We start from the raw sequence: 25411 nt of genomic DNA, 5'->3' as shown, positions 1-25411 counted from the left end.
TCATCCAAAGCGAAACTTGAGTCTGTACTTCACTGGGCTGGGACTTCTGCGAGGCTGCGACAGGGGCACCTTTGGTTTCACCGGTGGCTTTTTCTTTTCTGGAACAGTGACAGTGAAGGAAAGTTCCGGTTGCTCGGACTGCTTGAACCTGGGTAGGAAGTGGGTGGAGACGTGCTGAGGTTTGACCCGTGGGCTGCAGCCTCTCTTGGCTTTCCCTCTCTTGTTCAGGGCCACGTACCACTCCCGGCCTGTCTTTTCAGTTCTGTGGATCGCGGACGCATAGGTATTATAGCTGTTTTCTTGGAATCTCTCCCTGAACTTACAGTCATCCGTAAATTTGGCCTGGGGGACGGGGGGAGGAGGAAAGAGAACATTTAAGCTGTGACAATATTTCAACATATAATAAATACTAAGTTTTGAAAATCCAAAAGTTGGATGAATTTGGGATACCCTTATTCTGTTCCCTTTTATAAAGATATGTTCTTTTTAGAGTTAGCTCTGTGTGTGTGTGTGTGTGTGTGTGTGCGCGCGCGTTCAGGGTGGGTTATATATTTCTAAGTTACCTCTGCAACACAATTTTTATTCATTAAGCTTAGGTGACAGTATCATTGTTAACACAAATTCTTGGAACTACTTAAGCGTTGTGAACTCTCATTTTAATATGTATAAATACTGTTACTGTTTTTAAAAATTGTACCTAAAATTTAACTTAATATTTTCCCCTCTAAGTCATTAAAAAAAAAATAGATCTGTTGATTCCTAAGAAACAACTGCCCAATCAAACAAGCATTTGTGTTAGCAGAGGGCCACGTTCCCACAAGGGATGTAGTTATCAGAGTCATGTGACTCTTTTCAAACAGGCATACATTTTCAGTGTTATCAGTGTGATTCTTGATGCTGAGAGAGTGGTGGCATATGGCTCTATTAATATTGCATGTGTTAAAGTTCTTTAGGAAAAAAAATATCTCTTCACATATGTGGTTCAAGAAAGAAAGTACAGCTGATGCCGGGAAGAAAAGAGTCATCGGCAACATTTTACCTGAGTCTTATCCACACCCACACAGTCAAGCTAGCTTGGATGCCCAGAAAGGAAGAGTCCACCAAGGTGCAGCTGTTGATAACAGGTCATGTGACCTCTCTGGACAGGGAGTACAATGTCAGCCGCAGAGGTGGTTGGTGGGAGCGCAGCATTGTGGCTGTGTCATGCGCGAGACAGTAGTAAAATGGTGTATGGCTGAGAAAGAGCCCCCGGGGGAACATGAATGTGTGTGCGCACACTGGGAACACTTACTAGTGCTGCCGTGTGATTTCTACTTGGGATGTATGGCAGAAAGGACAAGAGATGGGGCTGACAAAGCAAGCGGGTGCCAGCCCCAAAAGAGCTTGTCTGCTAAGTTGAGCAATCTGGAGGTATACGACGGAGGGACAGTGCGGGTGAACTCCGGTTTTCCTACCATGACCTGGGACTACTGTTTAAGCTCTTATCCTTTGGCTCCTATGCAGAACAGAAGCCCTGCCTACATGGCCACTATGTGAACAAACACATATTCCCAAGAAAGGGATTGATAGTTCCCATCAAACATAAGAGAACCCCAAACCTTGAATGGCTTAGGAGTTCCTGTACTAGTCCAGACTAACAAGGCTCACAATTTCAGAGAGTCCCATTTGTAAAGACTTCTTGGGTTTGAGAACAACGGGTGGCTTTCCCCGCTGTGGTATGCGTCTGTGTAGAAAATGTTCTGTGCCTTGCTTTTTCTAATAATACCCAATTTTTCTCCATAATGAAGATCACACACTGAAGTCTGAACGTCTCGACCCTCAAGGAAAAGTACACAAATCCGTTAATAACACTCCCATAAACAAATTTCTACCTCTGCAAATCCAAAGACACAACCAACTTTACAGTGTTTTTTAACATTTTTATTTCTGTGTAACAGATGCCCCAAGTTTGTGTTTTGGGGGAAGCGGGCAGGGATTCTAGACACGTTTCTCTGTATAGCCTCTGACTGGCCTGGAACTTGCTCTGTAGGCCAGAGCCTTGAACTCAAAGAGATCTGTCTACCTCTGCTCCGCCTCTGGAGTTCTGGGATTAAAGTCTTGCCCTTGGCTATCCTGAAACTTGCTATATATATATATCAGGCTGACCTCAAATTTACAGAGATCTGCCTGCTTCTGCCTCTGCCTCGAGAGTGCCGAGATCAAAGTCCTATGTCACAACGACCCAGCGGTCTCCTTAGTCTTTACACTTAGGCTCAAAGCAATGGCTATGAAGAATATATATATATATATATATATATATATATATATATTCTTGTCTTTAATTCCCAAACTGCCAGCCAGGGTCTGCAGAGAGGGTGCTGTCATGACCCTTATAATAATGCTGTACATTATTTGTTCCCAGTTTTTATTAAAGAAACTTTCTTTATAAATTCAATTTAACTTTATCTATAGCTATTTAGCTCTTTAAAAGGCTTTCCCACTTAAATAAACATACTTATGATTTCAATGTTTTGTTGTTTGTTTGGTTTGGTTTGGTTTGGTTTTTGTGAGACAAAGTCTTACTCTATACCCCTTGCTGGACAGAAACTTTATGTAGATCAGTCTAGCCTCGAACTCCCAGAAATTAAACTCCCAGAAACTATCTTCTGACAGAGGGTAGATTTTGTTTATTTGTTTGTTTGCTTGTTCTTATGTTTTTCTTTTTGGGTTATTTTTTTTGTTTTTTGTTTTTTGTTTTTTTGAGATAGGGGCTCTCTCCATGGCCTTGGCTGTCCTGGAACTCACTCTTTAGACCCGGCTGGACTCAAGTTCACAGAGATCCACCTGCTTCTGCCTCCCAAATACTGGGATTAAAGGTATAAAGCTGTCTGCCACACCTGGCTTGCAGTTACACTTTAAAATAAAAATTTTAAACATCTCAGCTGTTTGTGATTCCACAAAAGGACAAGAAAGATGTGGTGCATTTCTTGAATAACAGAATAACAGACCTGAGCCTCAAACGGGTTGGTGCTAGACTCTTGAGTATCTGAGAGGACCTGGTTTTAACCTTTAGCATCTCAAACAATGAAACTCTTTTTACTTAACAATGTTGCCAGATAACAAGGGCTCACACTGGCATGTAGGGTTTTGAAGTGGGCTGCATTGTTTAGTCTTGTTTACTCCCCTGGTTTCTAAGTAAGTAAAGACACGCCCTCTTTCCTAGGAGGTGTCGGACACATACATATGCACATGCACATGTTCATAGTAGCATGCATATACAATATATCTTTAAAAAAATGTATCAGTTCCATCCTAGAGTGAAAATCCACTTACTCGGCCTCTAAAACTATTCAACTTAGAGACTTTCTCCACTCTGAAGGTTTCATGCTCTGAAGTTCATTAGAAAGTCCTTCAAAGGTGCTGGCTGTTGAAGCAGCCCATCCTTCAGAGGTCACATGTAGCGATAACACCGTGCTGATGCCCTGTACGCTGTGTGCAGCTCACTATCCCTTCCACTTGAAAGCCGGAGTAAAGAGAATCAGACTGTTTGTGTTTTCTTAATTGACTTCTAATTTGTATTTTGTTTGAAAAATGTCCCCCATCTATGATGTACCAGAACTATTTAAACAAATCTTTCCCTGGCCTTTCTCATTAGAAAATCTAGCTTCATCTCAAAGGACTGACGGCTGCCATCATTATTCATGCCTTCTCAAAGATATAATGGTGACTAAACAGAGTATCTCTAATGCAATGATTAGCGTGGAACATCTCAAGAGCCAAGTGACCAGAAAACATGGGCCTAACACAATACATATACATTTACCAAAGTGGATACAACGACTCTTTAAAAAAGTTGGAAAATTACTTTCTAGAGTGATATTTTTAAAAACTATTTTATTGAAAATAAAATTTTCAAATGATAATTTTGATTACTTTCCCTCCCTTATTTCCTCCCATGACCCCCACCTTCCATCCATCCAACGCCATGCCTCCTCTCTCTCTCCCCCTATCTCTCTCTCTCAAACAAACAAGCAAATAAAAGAGAGTAGGATTATCAAAAAGGAAAGGCACAAGGAACACATACAAACAAAACCCATAAAAAACACAAAATCAAAAACCATAAGACACAAGCAAAATACCAGTGAGGTTTCTTAAGTGTCCAAACAAGAAATATGAGAAAAAAAAAACAAACAAAAATTCCTACAAAAGTATCCCTGAGTTCATTTTGTGTGACTCTACTATGGGGTATCAGGCCTGCCTGTCCTTAAGTGTGATTTGTACACCAGTGAGACTCCACAAGAGAAAACTGACTCTTCTTCGCAAGCAAGCTGTCATTTGGAGACAGGTTCTGGGTTAGGAATGAGAGATTGTGTCCAATCCCCTCTCACCTCTGAGGCCCCATCTGGCTTTAACCTGTGCAGGCCCTATGCGTGCTGACAGTCTCTGTGAGTTCATGTGTGCATCTGTCCTGTTGTGTCTGGAGACCCTGTTTCCTTGATATCCTCCATACCCTCGAGCTCTTACGCTCCCCTTCTGCCTCCTCTTCTGCATCTTTCCCTGAGTCTTGGGGCTGGGGGAAGTTGATGATGACATTCTGAGCGTTTCTAAGGGAATTTCATGCTACATTCTCCTTTAAATTATAGGACATTTTCCAATAAAGATTATGGTTTTTAAATGGTAGGCATGCATTACTTCCTTAAGGGGAAGAGTGAAGTTGCCATAGGTATTTTCATTATCAAAGGTCTGATATAGACAGGTAAATCAAATGCTAAATGAGCCACTGAAATCAGCCATAACTTTAGCATTCACCTACTGTCTCTCACTAGGGCAGCAATGCCTCAGATCACTATCATTGCTGGACAGGATGGCACACAGCTGTAATCTTAGCACTCAGGAGAGTAAAACCGAGAGAATGGCCAGGAGTTCAGTGAGACTTTGTCTCAGCAAAGAAAGAAAAGTAGAAAACAGGATTATCACCATCTTTGTTTCAGATATGTTTTAATTGATTTGATAACTGTTGCTGACTGTGTAGCCAAATGTTAGGGCATTTACAGCTTCTACAGAGAAACACTATATAGGCATATAAGCCCTTCCAGTCTTCCTTAATGAATTAAATTATCTGTGTATTTCTCTTTCATTTTACAAGAGTCTAAACAAGTTACAATCAAGAGGCCCTGAGTTGAACATTAAAGTGAAATATTCAAACCAACTAATTTATTGTAATTTACTGTTTCTGTCAAAACAAGTAAAATTTAAGCAATTAAATCATGCTTGCTTAAATATCCAAATCATTACACAGAGGAAGGGGATACATACAATGCTAAGGAAAGCAAGAGTTTGTTATTGCCAAACGCTGTACTTTAGGCTATGGCTACCTAATTTTTGATAAAGGGATCAAGAAACAGTGCTGGCAAAACTGACCTCTGCCTGCAAAGGAAATAAGTTATAAGTCCATCTCTCACCCTGCACAAAGATACCCGTGAAGTGAGTTAAAGACCTCACCTCAAAACCCAAAGTGCAGAAGCTCCTGGAGGAAAACAACAGGGAATGCATTTCAAGTTATAGCTCCTGGTAAGAGCTTCCTGAACAGGACTCCTGTAGCCTATGGAATAGTATACCCCAATAATCAACAGATGGACTCATTTGAAATTGGAGCATTTCTCTGAGCAAAGAAAGCTATCAGGGATTCTGCAGAATGCTGCAGAGAGTTAGTATCTAGAATACACAAAGAACTGTAAAACTTAAACACCAAGAAAAATCAAACAGCCAGTTAATACGTGGGCATGAGCAGACAATTCTCCAAAAAGGAAATACAAGTTATCAATATGTATTTTTTTTTTTTTTAGGCATTCAACATCACTAGCCATTGGGGAAGTGCACATTGGGAAACTGCAAATTAAAACTTCTTTGAGTTTGATCTCAGAATGGCAAGATCAAGACATCAAATGGCAGCAGATGACAGTGGAGATGGAGGAAGGAGGAAAGTTTATGTACTATTGAGACTGTAAACCAATGTGGCCACCATGGAAATCTATCTGGACCTACTATATGACCCTGAGCATCTTCAGACACCACACTGTATCCCACCATAGAGACATTCACATCTCCATTGCTGCATTATCCACACTAGCAAGGAAATGCAACCATTCTAGATGATGATCCAGGGAAGACTGGGTGAGGGAAGCGTGGTACTTACACAAAGTAGAATTTTATTCTGCTGTAAAGAGTAGTGAACTCAGGAACATTTCAGACATCTGGTGGAAGAGTATTATATCAAGCTAGGTAGGCAATACACAGAAAGACTAACTTCATGTGTTCTCTTGAGTCTTTAGGTGTTTTTTTTGTTTGTTTTTGTTTTTTAAATTAATGTGGGTGAGAGGTAGAAGTGGATACAGGCCATGTTAGAAAGGAGACCAGAAGAGGGGGAGGGAGTTAAAGAAGGTAAGCGTGGTAGCAAAAGTGAGACAGGAAGTAGCTGTGGGGGGTTAGCACTTGATCACAAGGGAGGGGTCGAGATTGAGAGAAAAGAAACAGAAAATGAATAACCACAAGTTGTCTTTGAAAACAGTGAACTCTAATACTTTGTGGGCTGATTTATGAGACTGATGGGCTACCTACTGCGCTAAGGAGGCAACTGGTGGGCTAATTTATAAACAAAGAAACAAATAAGTAAATCAGTAAGCAAATAAATAAGTAGTGTTTAGATTTTATTGTGTGTTCTCCCAGTGTGGAATCCATTCTAAACTATGGGTGCTAGTTAAAGGTTCTTGCCGAACACCTGTAATCTCTGCACTGGGAAAGCTCAATCCAAGGATCTCTAGCTCCCGGCCAGGGCTACGCAAATATCAGTGCTCAGAATGTACAGTGACAGATGAAGATGCAGTGCATGAACAAGGTGCCAACCGAAGTAAATTTGGATAGACGGCACCTAACACACAGAGCTTATAAGGCGTTTCATCTATTTATCTATTTTACCATGTTTTCATTGGTTGCCTTCATCCTCCTAAAAGTTATAAATTCGAGAAAGAACTAACTTAACCCAAATAATTAAAATGTTACTCTATGCTGCAATAAAAACAAGTATCAGCCAAGGTGTGCTTTAAGCAGTTTTCTGACTGCATGGATCCCAGCTTCTGGCTCCCCTGCCCATGTTCAGTAATGCTTGGCTCCTGCCTTTATTTTACCAGTGTTGCTGTGTATAGCTGTGTCCTGATGTAGGGAGATGCAAGCCCAAAGGAGCTGCCCTTTACCCTTCACCATGTATGTCCCATGGAGGTCCATGGTAGCTCTGCTGTGCTATCCCAGCAGGGCCGTAGCTCCTGCTTGACACTTGACATCTCACCCTTCTCTGCTTCATTATTCTTACTGAGAAGTCAAGGGATTACTGGGTTTAACAATAACCATTCCAGTAAGACAGCAGCAAATGCCAACCAGGAATTGTCTTAAAAATCAATCAGATAGCAGATTTATAGTTTAGTTGTCCATAACCTCAGAAGGCTTAAAATTTTTATACAGATATTCAGATGGCTTCAAAATAAACAGCTTAAAAGGACATCAATATAACTTTTAAAAAATTAATCATAGAGCAGATTTAAGATGCTTATACCCCTGGCTGTATCTCCAGAGATTCTATTTTAGTAAGCGGGAGATGGGAGTTTTGGACTTGAATCACCAGCAGATAGAGAATAGTGATGGAGGCAAGGTAAAAAGAGTATCTGAAGACCAGGGGAAGGAAACGGGTGCTTGATTTCTGGTGTCTTTAATAGCCCTGTAAAACTGCACTACTCTATATACCATGATCAGCCTGCATTATTTACCTCCTGCAATAATCAAGATACTATTGTTTGGCTTTGAGTCAAAAGAGTAAAGACACTGTCCACCTAAAGTCCCACAGTTCCAAGTACCAGATTGGGCACATGGCTCTCATTTCCTGACTGAGACTTGTCTCCTCACATTTATATAGACGACTTACTCTGAATTTCTTCCATCCTTAAAGACTGATACCTGCTAAGCACCATCCCCTAAGCCATCAGTGATGGCGCGCTATACTTGCTTTAAACAACTTGTAATTGGAATCAACAAGTCCCTTCATTTTCCCCACATTTCTTCAACAAAGTCCTTCTCATCAACCTGACAGAAGGAAAAATTAAAGGCTGGTACAGGAATTAACTGCAAACTCATTCTGGATGGCAAATCACAGTCTCTTTCCTTTTTACATAGAAGTGAGCTCTTACTGTGCTAATGACATTTCTATACCTAGAACCCGTGATTGTGACAGGAAGTGGGGCTTGCAATAGGTTATGTTTCCAGGAGATAATTGTAAGTGTTGCTCCTGTCTTTCTGTTTCCCCTTTTACTAAACATGCTGAGCTTGGGGGGCTGTTGGCTCCTCACTCACTGCCCCCAGTGCTGGATGTCCAGTCCAGACTGGCTAGCCAGCTGGCACCCTCTGAACCCAGGAAAGGAGAATATTCTAATCCTCACTCAGGGCTGATCAGCACACATTCCAAGCCTGTTTCGTAAACTCTGCAATTAGACTTCCTTCCAAACATGATCCCCTAAAACCCAGAGACATAAGGAAATAACCATTTGACCATATGCCTTTCTCTGGATAGTTGTTTTTTCCCAATATGTAACAAGCTACCATGTATACTTCATGAAAACACTGAAGCACATATGACCTCCAACTTCCCCAAGATTTATAATTTTCCATACTAAAATGGACTGTAGGACTCCAAAGGGACCAGAAGACCATGAGAACAGGAACTCCCCTCCCCCCCTTTGCGGGTGTGAGCTTGGAAACCTTGCCTTCAAATTTGATTCCTTGGCAAAAGGAAAACCTAGCAGATAAGAGGCTGTTGTGTGGGCAAACAGTGATGTCCCAAGGAAGAAGGACTAATGGCGAGTAGGATTTAGGCTAATCTAAATAGCCGAGGAGCCGAAGCTGCTTGACCTTGAAATCAGAAGGAGACATTGGAGATCACCCACCAGCTGCCGGAGAACACATTCTGGAAGATTTGTTTAAATGGCCAGTGATAATAGTTTCCAGGCACTACAGCAAGACCTCTGTACACACTGTCTCATGGAAAACAGGGCCACCACTTCAGGCAGCCACTATAGTTTTCCTGTTTATTTCAACTATAAAAGCAAAACACAGAATATTCGATAACGTGACACAAGTGTGGAGCGGAATTGGGCTTAACTGCATACCCAGAGGTGTTCACTCTTCACACCTAAACTGTGTCGGAAGAGCCAGAAAGGTCCTGTGGCCCCAAACGTGAGGGCAACAGGCTGAAAGCCTGAGAGGACACAGCAAGGGCCTTCATCCAGAACAGTTTAAGACAGTGAATGGGAGCCACAGTGATACCCTGACTAACCCTGCTGCCTCTCTAGGAAGCAATCATGCTCTTCTCCTGTCCAGAACTCCTCACACATTTTGACAAAAAGACCATAAACTTTCAGCCCAAACACACTCTCTCTCTCTCTCTCCACACAGAGAAAGAGTATGGATTTGTGGAAGTGGGAAGTGGGGAGGATCTTGTGAGGAGGTGGGAGAGGAAAAACCAACATCAGAATAGGTTGTATGGAAAAATATATGTTTTTAATTAAATTCTTTTCAAGTGTGCTGGGAAATTCACACAGTGGAATATGGCTATCTTGTGTGTTTGGAATCTGTGAATGGTTTTGAGGAGAGGTGCTCAAGTGTGGATGAGGGGATGGGGTGAGAGCTTCAACACCACCTGTCCACTCTTGGAGGTTCAAGTAAAACTCCTATTGTGACATTGACAAACGGGACAATTCTGTCAGCACCAGCGTGCCTCCTTCATGCTGCTCCAGGCAGACCATTGCAGTCTGCTATCTTTGCCCACACCCACAAAAAAAGTAGCAGTCACTGCTTGAGGATTTGGGGGAACCAAGCAGTTCTTTTCTGTTTGAAAGTTAGCCTCCAGAGGGGTTCCCTAAGTGACCCATTGTCACACCGAATGAATATGTCTGTGTAAAGCTCTGTGGCAGACATATCCCCTCCTCTGTAGACTAAAATCAAGTACTGGAGAGTTTGGGGGAAAGGCTAGGGCCAAAATAAATGTTATGAATCCAAGGGAAGGTGAGACGGTGGAAATTAATTTATAACTTTACACATCTGGTCTAGAATTTCCTTCCCTCTTTGCTAGTTAACAGCGTGCTATAAATGCTCTTAATGGTCTGCCATAGTCTTCATTTTTGACATATGGTGTAAGGCTATAGCTTAATAATTCCTATAAGCACATGGAAACAATGTAATTTGTTCCCAAACACAATGCTATCTTTTAAACTAACTTATGTCTGCAAACCATTTGGATATCTAAAGGTGGAATTTGAAAAGGACACAGTTTCCTTTCAATCCTACAACTATGTAACCTTAGGGAAATAACTACCCCTCTCCAGCCTCTTTCCTTGCCTCAGTGGGTGATGAGGTCATGTGCCTCAGTGGGTGATGTGGTCATGTGAGTGGAAGGTCCTTTGCAGAACTGTGAAACGACATCACCGTAGCCTGGTGGCCAGCTTAAGCTCTGTTATCAGAACTGGATTGAAATGGACACTCCACCTTAGGGGAATCATTTTCTCGAGAGTTACCTGGCTACCTTACACGTCTAACTCACTTTCAGTTCGGATGAAGAAGCTGAAAGGTGCTCTCCAAGGCCACTGCAAGGTTGTTACTATAAAGCAACTCACCAACTACGTGTTACTGAGTGTGGGTTAGTAGTTTGGGTGATAATCATTCTGTAAGCGTCAAAACCAAAGCAGGTAAACACATTGAAAGTTAGAAGAGTGTTTCTAACGTGTTCCAGTACAGTGAGAACAGGAAAACAAAGTGGCTGGGCATAAAGCCGATAATTGCTATGATTAATGCTGTTTCTAAACTCGACTTCTTTAAAAATAAATCACTTCATAATTTAATTAGGTTTCCATCGGGGGGGGGGGGAAGTGCTAATAAAAGCTCAGATAAGAGAATGGAGGTTTGGGCACAATTGTGGGGCTTAATTTTTTTTATCTCCAGTTCAGCTCAAAGTCACAAGAATGACTTTTGTATCTAAGAAGCCCATTGAGTGACAAGAGCAAGACTTGCTTTGTACTGTTTAAAAGTCATTATCCCATGAAATAACTTTGGCCTGCCAGCATGAGGAAGAATAACAGATGGCTGTTTTTTGCATTATCTGCATTATTTCCACCAGTCGTCCTTAGACATTTGGGTCAAATTTCTAGAAACTAGTTACTTGCATTTGACGGAGGAATCATATATCCTGACCTCTCAGCTTGACCCTTCTAATTGGCATCCATTTATAATACTTTGCTTTCTGTGGCAATTATCCTCACGCTGGCCCGAGTTCCATCTATTTTTGTATGCACAAGTACGGCAGATGAGAACATTTTCAGTGTTACAATTTTTCATTCCTCAGACAAACCCTTAAGAGGTGATCTCTTTACTTGTCTCGTATCTTAGGACACTGAGGCTTTGAAGGCTTTAGAGCCTTAAAGCAGAACAATGAAAAGTCATTATTTTCCAACCTGGATGTGACTTTTTAGTGATCAAACGTTATCCTTAACAAAATGAGAGATGTCTGATTTTTCCCACAGAAATGAATGAAATGTGACTTTTACTTGTTCAGTTATAGCCTTCGTTTTTTTGTTTGTTTGTTTTTTTAAGAAAAATTGTGTTAGTCCTTACTGGAGTAAAACAACACAGAAACAAAATAAATTGCTCTTATAATTCTTGAAATTAATGATGAAAGAGTTTAACAAAGGCTTTTCATTAATCCCAGATTGTGGTGGTTTGCTACGTTACATTATGTTTAGCTTCCTGCATTTAATAATTCACACTGTTTATTAAAAACTCACAGCCGGGCGTGGTGGTGCACGCCTTTAATCCCAGCACTCGGGAGGCAGAGGCAGGCGGATTTCTGAGTTCGAGGCCAGCCTGGTCTACAGAGTGAGTTCCAGGACAGCCAAGGCTACACAGAGAAACCCTGCCTCGAAAAACCAAAAAAAAAAAAAAAAAAAAAAAAAAAAACTCACAAGGCCCCAACTGCTGTCCTAAGGACTTTATATCTACCATCTCACAAAACTCCAAATAGATATAGCGTTCTCCAGAAGTTATTAATCCCTTTGGATGCAAAGGAAAGGACATTGTGGAGCTTTCCATATAGAAAAGTGTGGAATTCTGGTTGGTTCTTCAAGATCTGTAGAATAAGGAGGGCTTAGAAGCTGGTGTCAATTGGTTTCATCCTCGAGTTAGATTTCCCTGTACCCTTTGAAAATTACAAAAGAAATATTCAACTAGTCATTTCCTATTAATTAAAGGACTAACTTTAAGGAGTAATTGCCTTTTAAATTTATGTCGTGTTAAGAAAAATCTCTTTCATCACAAAAAAGCCCAAAGTTACTTTTAAGTGTGACACATATACACTAATACAAACAGAATCTAGATGTGGTAAAAGCTAAGAAGCAAATAATTTTTAAAATGATGATAAAATGTGTAAGCACTCTGAAGAAAACTTTTGAATGCAAGATTAGTATTAAGTAATTATAATTGAAGTGACAAAAAAAAAAAAAAAAAAAAAGACAAGACAGAAATGCCCCTGCTTCCTCGAGCACAGTTTCTCTCTGGGAGGTGAGAGGCTTGGCGGGTGTCGCTTTTGTCCTTTACTTCCTTACATGGAAACATATATTACTTAGACCTCAAATTGATATCATGAGTAATCTGTAAAATCAATGAAGAACCCCTCTGTCTATTAAACACACATGCCACCAAATGTAAAGTTTATGTGAGGCCACGGAATAGCTCACTCCTGTGACAAGTCTCGCCCAGGGCTCTCTAGAAAACTAACAATGGCAATCCGTTTGCAAAGGCTGTTTACAAGTACATTTACAGCCTTGAAGGTTCTATTTGTTTCCAAAACAGAGACATGTTCCAATAATGACTCACAGACAGATTCACAATTGGTTATACATACATATCATTTTTACCAGGTAAAATAAGTTCCTTAGGCAAATGGTCTATCTTATCCACTCATTTCAAAAACAATCTCTTCACTTTGTTACAGACGTACAACCGGTGGAGCACTTTTCAACAAACACAAAGGGGTTTCTACTTACACTTGCATGGAGTTTTCCTTTTTTTGACATCGCTAAAAATTTGTTGCTGAAAACTCCTCGTATTCCTACAATCCCCTGAGACACAGCAAATATTTCCAAAATACCTAGGATGACAAAAAATCCCAAAATAAAACACAGACTCTTCTATACAGAACTGTGAAGAATTCAATGTCTACTACGTCAACTGTTCTCAGTCATTACTACTGAGATTAAATGAAAGAACATAGAATGACCTTTTGTGACCTCCAACATGTTAAAGAATGGCTAACACTGCGTGTACACTCGGAATGACTTATTTCAAGATTTGGAAACTTTACCCTGCTTCCTCGGTAATTCTGTATTTGCACATAGCAGGTTGTTTTTAGTAAATTTGACAATAGATCCTTCTCAAGCCCTGAAGGTATTGAGAGAGGCTTTTAAAATATTTTTTAGATAATTCTAATTTGTTACTATTCCACAAGTATAAAAAAATTCAAAAGCCTGGAAAGTTATAATTTCTTACATAAAACAATCTTTTAAAACCATAAAAACCACACCTAAGATGCTGAAAATATAAGTTACACTACTGTGAATTGTTTAATGAATTACGTTTTGAGACATATTGCGCTTTAAGTCATTTCCTAGAAAAGTGTAATGATCTACGATGTTGTGACTGTGTGATGCACAGTCTGTGTGTCAAGCCATAGTCCCTTTATTTCCTGCAATCATTTCAAGACCCACATGTGCTGAGTCAAGAAACTGTTCACTGCAATTCCTCGAGGGTTTTTAAAAGGTTCAGTGTGTGCTCTGCACATAGCTAGAAAGCCTGGCTAATATATAAAGTCACAAAAGACTTTATATATAAACATGAGTGGGGAGAATATATTCTTGTTAGTTATACACATAATACTGTTAAAATATAGAAACAGTATATTTCATTAGAGCTGAAATAGAGCAAGATAGTTCATTAGAACAGAGGAAAACAAAACAAAGAAAACTCAGAGGAGGAGAGAGCAGACCTCAACACTTGGACACAATTGTTTCAAGCATGTACCCTGCTTAGGGTATTGTGGAAATACTTCTGTGGAGGTGACATTTTCCTCAGGTGTCCTTGAAGTAGCATTCTCCCCTACAGGACTTGTGCACAATGGTTAAATTTGCCAACGAGGGCGATGAGTGCATACAGGTGAATCAGTTTGTTGAAGACTTATTACTGCACAGCGCAAGCTGAGCATCTGCAGTCCTCACCATGTGCTCACTCAGCTCCGTGTTTAAACACTCAGAAGTTTCACAGAGAAAAGGGAACACCTGGGGAACAGTTTTGTTATTGTTGTTTTTGGACAGTCTTAGCCCAGAATAAGAAAACCATGGCAGGCACCACTTTACTGTTGTGTCTTTTCGGGAGAATGAAAAGAAACAAAACATAAAAAACAAAAAACAAACAAAACAAAACAAAACCCACCTTACCCAGAGCTGGTTTTGCTTATGTAACGGACACTAGTGTTAATAGACACTACTGTTCCACATATCATTTCCTTTCAAATATTTCTAATTTTTATTTAGGTAGAGCCTAATATAAAAATTGATTGAGATACACATGCAGGAACTTAGAAGCATCGTCACTTTACCAGATACTGGCAAAGCACACAGAATACTTTGTAAAGTTACATACATCAGTTTATATAGAGTATAATAGGTATAATTACATGGTGTATTTAACATTCTAAAATTTAAAATATACTCCACACATGAGATTTAACCTTATAAAAAATAGTAGGATATATTGTTATTAAAATATGGCCATCACTTCTTACAAAAAGCTATATTTGAATCAGAATTTGAGAATAATATTGAAAGCTTGAGTTCAAATATTTAGCTGATTCGGGATGAACATGTAGACACCACATATGTGATCAGAAGTACGGAAGGGCCGTGGCGAGAGCTCGTCTACGTGGGATGATTGGCATGAGAAGACAATAGGGTTGGACCATGAGCTCTTCATGGTTGTTCAGGGTACTCATGCCTCTAGATTGCTAAGGGTGCGTTCACTCATATACTAATGTAGACCAACAAACATTTTCTCTGATCCTTTTTAAATTCAATATTTTTCTGTATCTTAATAATTAGGAAGACAATGAACATGAAGACTTTTCTGTTCTTCTTATGGATGTGCTCATTTTTATAAATGTAGATTGGTCCTACATTAAGGAAAATATTCAGCAGTATCAAAGATCAAATTCTTATATTTTCAGTCTACCTTTTGAGATGTTGAAATCAAATGGCTTTATAAATATTTATTTGGTTTAAAAAAATAGGTCCTTGTTTAACTAAACGACTGTTTTCTGACCATAAGACCTTCTTTTAAGAACTCATTTTGCCTCAATTAACTTGCATCTCAATACACTGCGTATTTTATTCTATGTGTGTTGATTATATACATTTTCATTGCAATTAATTTTAAATATGGGGAGATGATGAAGTAATGCCTATAAAAGTGTAATGTTATTACACATTGCATTGTTTGTATGATAAACTCTATTATAAAAATCACATAATGCCCTATAATGGAAAGACTATGTAATTTTAAGATTTAGTGTTCCTAAAAGCTTAATAAGTATATATATATATATATATATATATATATATATATATGTGTGTGTGTGTGTGTGTGTGCATGTATGTATGTAAGTGAGCATGTATATGCATATGTGTGTGCATAAGAATTGTTTTTCACAAGGCAACTTTGTAATTAATCTTTTAAATCTTAATGTAATTTTTAACCTAATATTGGAGTCATTGTTAAAATCATAATTTCTAAACTAATATTAATGATTTCACACAGTCTGGTTTTCTAGAATACCAGCACAATCCTGCATGACTCACAATGGGCTTTCCATCTCTCTCTCTCCAAGAGAGCACACATCTCAGTAACTCATTAAAGAATTCTAGGAAATACTGTAAATCCATGTGTGTTAAATAGTGAATTAATATACCCCAAAGTGCATTTCGCTAAAGCTGACTTTATGAAGTCAGTATTATTTGTCCTCTAATTTTTAGGAGTTGGAGATGATAAACTTAAGGTAATAATTTGTTATTCACCCTGTGGATGCTAAGACAGTGTCCTTAAGCAAAATTATGGAAGGTGATTGTCTCACAGACCTGCCAGTGACTGACTGCAATGCTGTGCTGTCTTGGGGACACCCAAGTAGACTCCTGTAGGGACCAGTGACTATCTTTGATGTTGCACTGTCTTGGGGACAACCCCCTTGTAGGTTCATGTGTTTTGAGTTGCTCTTACTATTTATTGTGTCTGTCTCCTGTTTGGGGATGGGTGTGGAGAACTCAGGATATATTCATATGCAGGTACTAAAGATGGTGTGTCATCTTTCCCAAGGTGTCTATGATTAGGAGAAGAGAGGAGAGACAGTGATGGAAGGAAGAAGCCTTTCTTAGTAAAATGTAAAGGTTGAAAGAGACAAAGTTTCTGGGTGTCTCTACAATTGGTCCTTAATCTGCCTACTTCAGAGGATGATTACACACTATGAATAAGTTTACCTCAGTAAGAAAAAAGCATACATAGTTTCCTTTCCTGTTCTTTAGCTCTCTTAATATCAGAAGATGCTATTGATGATGGGGGACACATTATTACAGACTGGAGAATAAAAGCTAAGAGAACATAGATATTACATGTGTTCAGAAGCTTTCAATAAAGCATTTGAAATTTCCCCAAAAGAAAAACATGGCGACACTGAAGTCTTTCTACTCTCATCCATGGTAACCGACATGCTCCTCTGCCAAGTTATCGAATCTCAGTCTTGAATGATCCAATTTAGCTCTGTCTTTTGCTGATTAAATTATTGATGAAATCTCCCCCTTGAATTTCTCTGCACATTAAATTCTGGCTTATCCAGCCTGGGGTGATGTCTGATGAGCCTATGATCCTGAAATGAATACTCAAATCAGATTTTTCAGAACAAAGTGTAACATTGAGGACCCTCCTAGTCAAAATGTGAATGAATGAAAGGTTCCTATTTTGTGTGACTGCTTTGAATAGCCGTCACCCAAAGTTTTTCCTCTGAACTGCTATCTCATTCTATAGTTTTAATGGCTCCAGGTAAGTCAAGTCAAACACTGTATGGCAGCTAGACTTGACAGCTTGTAAGGGAAAGCAGCTGTTCATTTCTCTTCAGGGTTAGAGCTCATAGCCCCTGGTCATGTCCATTCTTCATCTTTCCCCAGCATTTCCTTCCTACAAGGGTTCATATGCAAGATGCCAGATACCATATTCTGTCTGTAAAGCATAGTACCCACTATTGAGTGAGGCAAACCAGGGCCTGACTAGTTGAAGTACACCTAAAGGGATGTTTCAGTATCTGTGGCTAGAGCATGATTTTGATAGTAAAACTAAACAAATCTTCATGATTGGCAAATATATTTATTATCAAGTAAAAATCGACATTTTATCTAAAAAAAAAAGTCTCATTGTGGCATAAAAACAAAACAAACAAAAGCACCTTCATACTGAGGGTTATTTCCCCCAATGCATTTCAGTCTTTCTTGTGAGAGACAAACACGTTTCTACATATATTCTAAGCAATACAAAGTCTAAGGTATATATATATATATATATATATATATCTTTAAAGTGCACTATAGTAATCAATTGCAAATAGATGCTGCTTTTTCTTCCATGGCTACCTAAGTGTAAAGAGCCATTTTAAGTTTCCAAATCCCATGCCTTTCCACTGCACATAAAATCAATTCATAGAGTTATGTTGGGAAGTACTGATAACCAAAAGGACTGTGACTATGAGATTTAAGTTATGCTTTTCTTTGAGAAAAACCTGTCTGTGGAAGGCAAAGCCAGAGAAAATGCAAAAAAAAAAAAAGGAAAAGAAAACATGGCACATAAGTAGCCAAAACACGCATTCTGAGGCAGGCATCCTACATTGGGTACATGAATGAATGAATGAATGAATGCATGCATGCATGCACGCCAGTCTTTTGAAAGACACAAATTAAACTCTGAATGGCTGTTTAAAATTGCAAGGTTGGGAGTTAGGAAAAAGCTACTTACAAAGTTTTATTAGTCCCTGTCTAGGATACATCTCCTCTGGTTTGTGGCCACCTTTCAATGAGGATTTTAAATAATTTCAATGAGGATTTTAAATTAAAATAAATTAGCCCTTGGAAATAATATGTAGCTGGCTAGTTTCTTTGTTAGATAAATGATCTGTTGATCTGCTCTCGAGTTCCTTCATTTATGTTTCTGAAAAATCCCCCTCTAGCAAGGCCTGTACTGCAGCCACATTTAGCTTCAATGGGCTTTTTAAATGTTCTGTTACCAGAGCTCCCTAGCACTCCAAAGCTACCCCAGGCACAGGAGATCCCAACCTACTGCTAGCTACCTGCTATTGGGGTCTCTCCTGAGCAAGCAAAGGTTGTATATACTTGGTGCTCATTCACAGCAACAAAGTAGAGAAAGTTTTTCTACAAGAGCTAAGAAAATTGTTGAGGTCGAGACTAAAGGCTGTCTTGTGGTAGAACTGCACCCTGCAAAATGAGGAGAGTGAGCAGAAATACTGAAACAGAAGTAACATCTCCGAGGAGCATCAGAAAATCCACCCTTACCAGAACGGACTATTCCCTTCATACACAAAGACCAAAGTTTCTTTCGAACGTCAAGAGAAGGGGTCCAATGTGGACCATATTGGAAGCCCTGAGACTCAATGGGATGGGAGACTAGGGCCCTCTGTTGTGCATTGCTTCTCCACCTGCACCTCAGCCGACTGAAGTGTTGCTCTCCAAAGACAAAGCAAGCAGCCGGCAGGCAGGCTCAGAACAGCACCTGTCGGGAAGCTACTACCGGATCTCACCAGCCTGATCCTCTTAACTCATTGAAAGAGGCTGGTCGGTCAGCCATCCCACCTGTGCTTGAATTTCCAAACCCTCCCCACAGGCCCCAGCCGACTGTCAGCCCAACAAATAAAGCCCGAGGTTCTTGGAGCTGAGTAAACAAAAGTGTTCTAGTTTCTGGGGACACTGGTCTAGTGAAGTGTACCCGAGAGCCACCAGGAAGACAAGAGGGGGCAGGTGACTGCGCAGCACTATCTCCTGGCCCCATTTCCGCTCTCCATGGGAGTCTGAGCGGTCCCTGCTGTGGCTTTTATCTGGAGGACTGAGCCCTGCTGGAAACCCGACCTGAACCTAGTGAGAAAACTGCTTGCAGGATTACAACTACAACTACAGTCCCATGCATGCACACAGCTCCAAACCTCCGCTCCTACCTCAGCAGCTTAGAGCAGCGAGGGGAGTGCGAATGATTAACGTGGTGGTCCAGAGAAGCAGATGGGGTGGAGGGAACGCGGGTGGGGGTGGAAGTGAAGATGAAAGGAGAAAGAGAGAACTCAGAAAAATTTCAGGTTGGGTGGTTGTTTTTTTTTTTTTTTTTTTTTTTTTTTTTTTAAAGTTATGCTCAATTTACAACCATTTACAACCTCGTCTGTAATTCTTTTAAAATTAAGAACTTTACTCCATCTGTCCCTGGAAACCAAAGGCTAACAAGGTATTGTCAGGGTCTCAGCCTACTAAATGTTGTTAAACTCAGCACCGGACTTAGTCATAATACTGTCTGTCCGGTTTTCCAAATCATGTTGCTTTCTTGCAAGCAGAACTTTGCCCTTCCAAAACGCATGTACACGTATATTCTATGTAGACATGTGTAGTTGGTGTGTGCGCGCGCTTATGTATGCATGTATGTATCTACATATGTATGTATTCGTGTGAAAGATGCCTATGCATGCGGAGTTACATAGAGATATTAATAAACAAACATAATATGGGGTATATAGGATATTTGTAGTTGGAGAATGGAAGTACTCAGATGGGGTCTTTTCATAAACTAACGTAAATTATGTACAGGGAATAGAGATATACTTAACGCTTAAAGAAAAATGCGGTTCTAGTTCATAAGTAGAAAGAAATTGTACCAGGAGAAAGATTGTTACTTCTATCATTATTTTTTTCTCTCTCTCCAGCTAGAGTGGGTGGCTAGTCTTTTCGGCCCGGGCATTCTGGAAAAGAGCTGCCTGTCTCACCACGGTAACCTCACCTGGGCTTAGCCATGCTTACTACCCAAGACAGAAGGGTGCGTCTGCTTGCTCTGAGTAGACGCATCTCCACGAAACCCTACCGGACTCTTTCCAGAACCAGCAGAGTCCCAGACGCTAGGGCTCCTAGAGGTGCCCGTGGCCCAAAGGAATCCTGACCGTCCCTCCCAGAACAGGTTTTGTTGGAGAGTGAGCAACTTACTTAACACACTGGCTTCGTGGGAGCCATTGACTTTGCCATCCGGATAGATCTGCAGATGGAAACCGATGCCCACTCTGCAGTATAGGCTGCCGGTCCGGCGCCCCGAAGGGCTCCACTGGAAACTGCTATGTTCCGAGCCGCTTCCTTGGCTGCCCGGAGAAGCTGCGACTGGTGAGGAGGCAGAAGACGAAGAAAACGTCGCGCTACTTCTGCCCCGGCTGCCGCTGGAGTCTCCCGGGTTCCTAGGAGGCGCGGGTTGCCCTTCGGGAGTGAGACGCTTCTCCCCGTGAGCCCAAGCGCTGTGGATCAGGTGGCTGCAGAAGATGAGGAAGAGCAAGGACAGGCTCATTCTTCCGGCCGCGGGGGTCCTAAGTGCATCTTGCAGGGCTGGCTCCGGGCTCCGTAGCCCCCGCGCGGCTGCGTGCCTCTGGCGCTGCCTCCCTGGCCGCACAGGGTGGACATAGCCTCGGGGAAGGGAGAGGGAGAGGGGGGGAGAGAGAGAGAGAGGCCACCCGAGCGGATCTCGGCGCTGGCACCGGGATATTTATAACGCCAGTGATCTCACTGCTCCGTGCACGCCTGCGAAGCTTCCCCTCACCCGCCGCTTTGTGTACTCACGGCCGGTACGGGGAGGGAGCGCCGCGGTCCCGGGGGCGGGGGTGTGAAGAAGGAGGGAGATGCGATCCCGGGAGTGGGAGGAGGTGTCTCGCCCTCAGAAGCTGCCCCCGGGACGCTGGCTGCGACCATGCACGGGTCATGCTACCCAGCGGTTGTCATGAGCCACCCAGTCACCCCACCCCCTGCCCGAGCCAGCGGCTCCGGAATCGGCTCCGCGCGCGCTGCTCTCCACGCAAGGGGCACGGACGGACGGCAACGTGGGCATGGGTTCCCGTTCTCTGTGGTCACATGTGTCCCAGCCAACTCACTCTTTACCCAGCACCCGCATTCCAGGTTGCTGGCCCCTACCATCTGGAGCCTGGGAACCACTTTCCGAAGGGAACCAAAAACTGATTGGCAGCAGAACTTGGGAAGGCTTTGGGGTGGCCCAGGGTGGGAGAGAAGACTGGTTTCTTGCTGTTATTGATTTATTAAAGAACTAAGGCGTGCGTTTATTTCTCCATAAGAAAGCCACCCTGAATTGTTATGCCAGGTCTCAGGCTGCCCTCTAAGAAACTCTGTCGATGCACGACGTGTCCAGCTTTTTCTTCAGGAAAACCCATGTCTGTGTTGGAACAGGTGAATGCCCTCGAACACACACACACACACACACACACACACACACACACACACACCAGACACACTTGAACTCCAGGCAAGGATGAATTGAGTCTGAACACTGGGACTGCCCAGTTGTCCTCTCTGACCCCATGATCCATTGCCTGGAGGAGTTAGCTAACAGCTCTCTTCAACTTCCATTGACTGGAGGACCGACCCTAATGAATGATTAATGACAGGCCCCTGAATCTCAACCTAGGGAAACCTGAGAAGGGAGAATTTCCCCGTACGTAATGCTGTGGCTGTTATTTATCTGAGAAATATACCTGACTTGCATTCTTGGAATATTTCTGTCTGAAAACATATTTGAAACTTTAAACAACACTATGATATATCACTCATTGGTCATTTAAAATCAAGTCAATGAAGCCGCCCAATGGGGTCAACTTGCATCAATCATGCGAGATGTTAAGACATGACTTTATTAATTACTGAGTATCTGCTTCAGGCTTCCTATCTTCATCGTGAAAACCTATAAAACAGATGTAGATTTGTTTTCAGAATTGCAAATCTTCCGTGGATTGGGGACAAGGCAGCAGACAGCCAGTCACCTGATCAACACAGGAAGTCACCAAAGGGAATAAAAGGAATATCCAACACAAAAGATTGTGACCTGAGGCTCGGTGCCCCTGGTGTGCATCACAGCCCAAATCTCTCACAGGACAGCACTGAACTCTGAGAACAACACCAGTTTCCTTCCAAAAGGTCCATTTGAAGAGTCACTTCGGGGCTGACGAGATGGCTCAGCGGTTAGGAGCACTGACTGTTCTCCTGAGTTCAAATCCCAGCAACCACCTGGTGGCTCACAACCATCAGATCTGATGCCCTCTTCTGGGGTGTCTGAAGACAGCTACAGTTACAGTGTACTTACATATAACAATAAATAAGTCTTTTTAAAAGTTAGCATGCTGATCTACTGTGTGTGCCTTCTGAAGAGGAAACCCTTAGTCTTCCATGGTTTAGGCCACTTTTGGTGTCTCTGGATGACATCAGTAAGACTCTCACTCAATCCACTCCTTAAGACTAACTTGGGTCACCAGCTCCAATCCTAAGGAGTCTATGGAAGGAGCAGCCGGAGTACCTTCTTCCTTAGGCGTCTGATCATCCCCCTGCTGCAGGGTGGGGGAAAGCGGAGGACTCTGGGAGTTTTCTAAAATCGAAACTCATCCTCTTGACTTTTTACTCTTTGAGCTCCATTTCAGCCGAGGCAGTATCTCTGTGTTACTCTCGTCTCTCATAAGAACCAAGTTGAAGGTCAATTCCTTATCTAAGGGTGACCTAGGAAGGCTACCACCTACTCTGGCTTTAGTCTGTCTCAGTTCAGGGCCTGGCCAGATGAACTTTTTCTGGCATTCGAGAGTTCGGGTGGGGCTCACTAAAAAGAGACAAACCCCAGCTGCTTTGGAGAAAGTGATTAAATTTGGCAAAGCAACTTCGCTCTCTTCTCAGAAGGCAGAAGTGTGTACATGTGCGTCTAAAACCCTGCCCCGTCGCTGCATCTAAGCAAATAGAGAAATTGCCATTAATTTAATATTTATGAAAGACTGTTAAACTGGGATTGTGTTTATTTAAGGGGTGGGGGGCTGCAAAAACTGAGCCAGAGGAACTGAGACAATAACAGCATGCCTGTCACCTGCCAGTGAGCTGGGTGACCAAGCCAGCCAGCTTTCCTCTGCAGCTTACCTAATGCTCCACACACCAGTGCTGTGCATACCTGCAGTGTTCACATCCTCTCTCACACATGACTACCTGGTCTCAGCCAGAGCTGGGCTCAGAGGAAACTCTGTTGGAGGCGACAATCTCTCCTTTTAACGTCTTGGCTGCTCCCAAAATGAGTGTGACTCTATACCACATTCTCTCCATTCTCTCAGGTGGTTTTCTAAAAGGCATTTACCCTAAGTCCCCTGCTGGTGTTAGTCCCACAGTTGCTATTTATGAGCCACTGAACCCTGGACACAGTTCCTAAAAGCCTGTGCCCATAGCCTGTACCATGGTGTCATTCATTCCCCACTTCCCAGTCTCTCAGAGCTGAGAGGCTAGACCTGGAGGGAAAAAACAAAACAAAACAACAACAACAACAAAAAAAAACTATGCTCTTAGCTGTCTGCATTGTAAAGCTAGTAGTTCTAGAAGAGCCAGTGCAAGTACTCATTGCTGCCTAACAGAGCAATAAAACGCTCCGGCAGCTGATTGACTCCACCAATGACCTAGGCTCCAGGATAGGGGTGTGCCGTCTGTTCGGCCCCATCCCATCATGGTGGCCTTCTACCGTCCTGTTTCTTCAGTCTCACATGCTCACTTTATTGATTTAAACCTCAAATTTGGAAGCCCCAACACCTCAGACTCCCTTTTCCTTGACCATAGAATCTGGACCCTTCCAATCCGCTCCTACTTGAGAAGAATATCAGCTACATCATTGATCTAGTTTCTAGCCCCAGAAATCATCTGTAAGGAAGACACAGTATAGACCTCAGAAGCCTAAGAAGATAGAGGTTCAGGTGAAGGCTTCCTTTTACCTAAGGAACAGGTTCACTGTTAATGACCTTGAACTGGTTGTAAGTCAAGGCCTAGCTTTGCTGAGGCATCCCTCCTAAGTGTGCATCATGCTAGGACCAGGATGTGGGCAAAGATGCAGATAATGGCTAAGGGTGCATTACCCAGGGCAGTGCAAGCCATCCTACAGGCTCTCCTACCTGGAAGTAGACTCCAGTGCCAGGACCTTGCCTAGACTTCTGCCCCAAAGCCCCACTTGAGCCAAATCTCTGCTCCTGGCGATGCAAGTCCTTGGTGAGGTTTGTATGTTCAAGGGTCTGTGACTCATAAAATTGGAAGGTAAGGCCTCTTCTTGATATGAGGAGACAGTCAGAATCTTTTTTGCCTACAAAAGCTGTCTTAACTCTGCTTTTAAAGTGTTATGTGGCTCCCACCATTTCTGTCTCTCTTCCTTACTAAGAGGCTATGTCCACATAACAATACACACCATGTTGTGCTAGCCAGGTTTTCAGGGATGCCATACAAAGTTTCAAGAAGTTTGCTGTGGACTTCATGTATATATTGTCTCAAAGTTCACACTGAAACTCTAAATTCCAGCATAGTGGTACATGGTAGTGGAACTCTGAGGAGTAAGTGGGCTCTGGGGATGAATTCCTCCTGAATCAGTGTTCTTATAAAAAGGGATAAGAAAAGACCTGGTTCCCTCCCTGCCCCTGCCACCATGTAAGAAAGTAAGAGCCTAGCCATAAGGTACCTTGATCTCAGACTTCTCAGACTCTGGGACTGTGTAGCTCAGTTACGTGTTTTCTAAGCCATCCAGTCTCGAATGGTCTTGTTAAAACAGCTGAAGACAAAAAAGCAACAAGGTTGTCTTGTGGGAAGAGTTAGGAGCTGACCTGTAGGGCCCTCAGACCATGCTGTTGCCATGACCATCAATCACCTCCAGGCCTGGCTTCCCACCAACCAAGTTGGCAGCTAGCACAGCAGTCAAATTGCCTATGGCTACAGGAGCAGGCTGAACAGGTTGAGAAGGGTGGGAAGGGCCTTGGGTGGAAGAAGAAAGCCAAGGAGAGCAGAAGAGGATTAGATCTCTTCCCTTGTCTTCAGAGTCCATTGATCTCTCTACAAAGGGGGTGACGGTTGGAATTGGTCGCTGCCCTCTTTGGCATTTGTGGCATCAGATGTAAAGAGACCTTCTGTAATCTGAATGAACTCAATGAAGTCAGCTATATCTTTCTCAG

The 25411-nt window shown here is 42.1% G+C and overlaps 1 protein-coding gene across 1 annotated transcript; it reads right to left on the bottom strand.

Moving 5' to 3' along the window:
* Fgf5 (fibroblast growth factor 5) lies at nt 1–20751 on the bottom strand. The gene is made up of 3 exons (XM_021163856.2): nt 20403–20751; nt 13113–13216; nt 1–342 (listed from the first exon to the last, which is right to left on the bottom strand). The coding sequence occupies exons 1-3, from the start codon at nt 20749–20751 to the stop codon at nt 1–3; spliced, it is 795 nt and encodes a 264-aa protein (XP_021019515.1).
* Between the last annotated feature and the right edge of the window lie 4660 nt (nt 20752–25411).

Source organism: Mus caroli, unplaced genomic scaffold, assembly GCF_978045245.1.
Source record: "Mus caroli unplaced genomic scaffold, Mus_caroli_1 scaffold_4, whole genome shotgun sequence".
Taxonomy (NCBI): Eukaryota; Metazoa; Chordata; class Mammalia; order Rodentia; family Muridae; genus Mus; species Mus caroli.
The sequence above is the reverse complement of the archived record's forward strand: the minus strand, read 5'-3'. Positions and strand labels throughout refer to the sequence as shown.

Coding starts and splice junctions, on each gene's coding strand:
- Fgf5 (XM_021163856.2), bottom strand. CDS start 20,751: ATGAGCCTGTCCTTGCTCTTCCTCATCTTCTGCAGCCACCTGATCCAC. Junction 13,217..20,402: donor CCACGAAGCCAGTGTGTTAA/GTAAGTTGCTCA, acceptor TTGTCATCCTAG/GTATTTTGGAAATATTTGCT. Junction 343..13,112: donor AAGGAAAACTCCATGCAAGT/GTAAGTAGAAAC, acceptor CCCGTCCCCCAG/GCCAAATTTACGGATGACTG.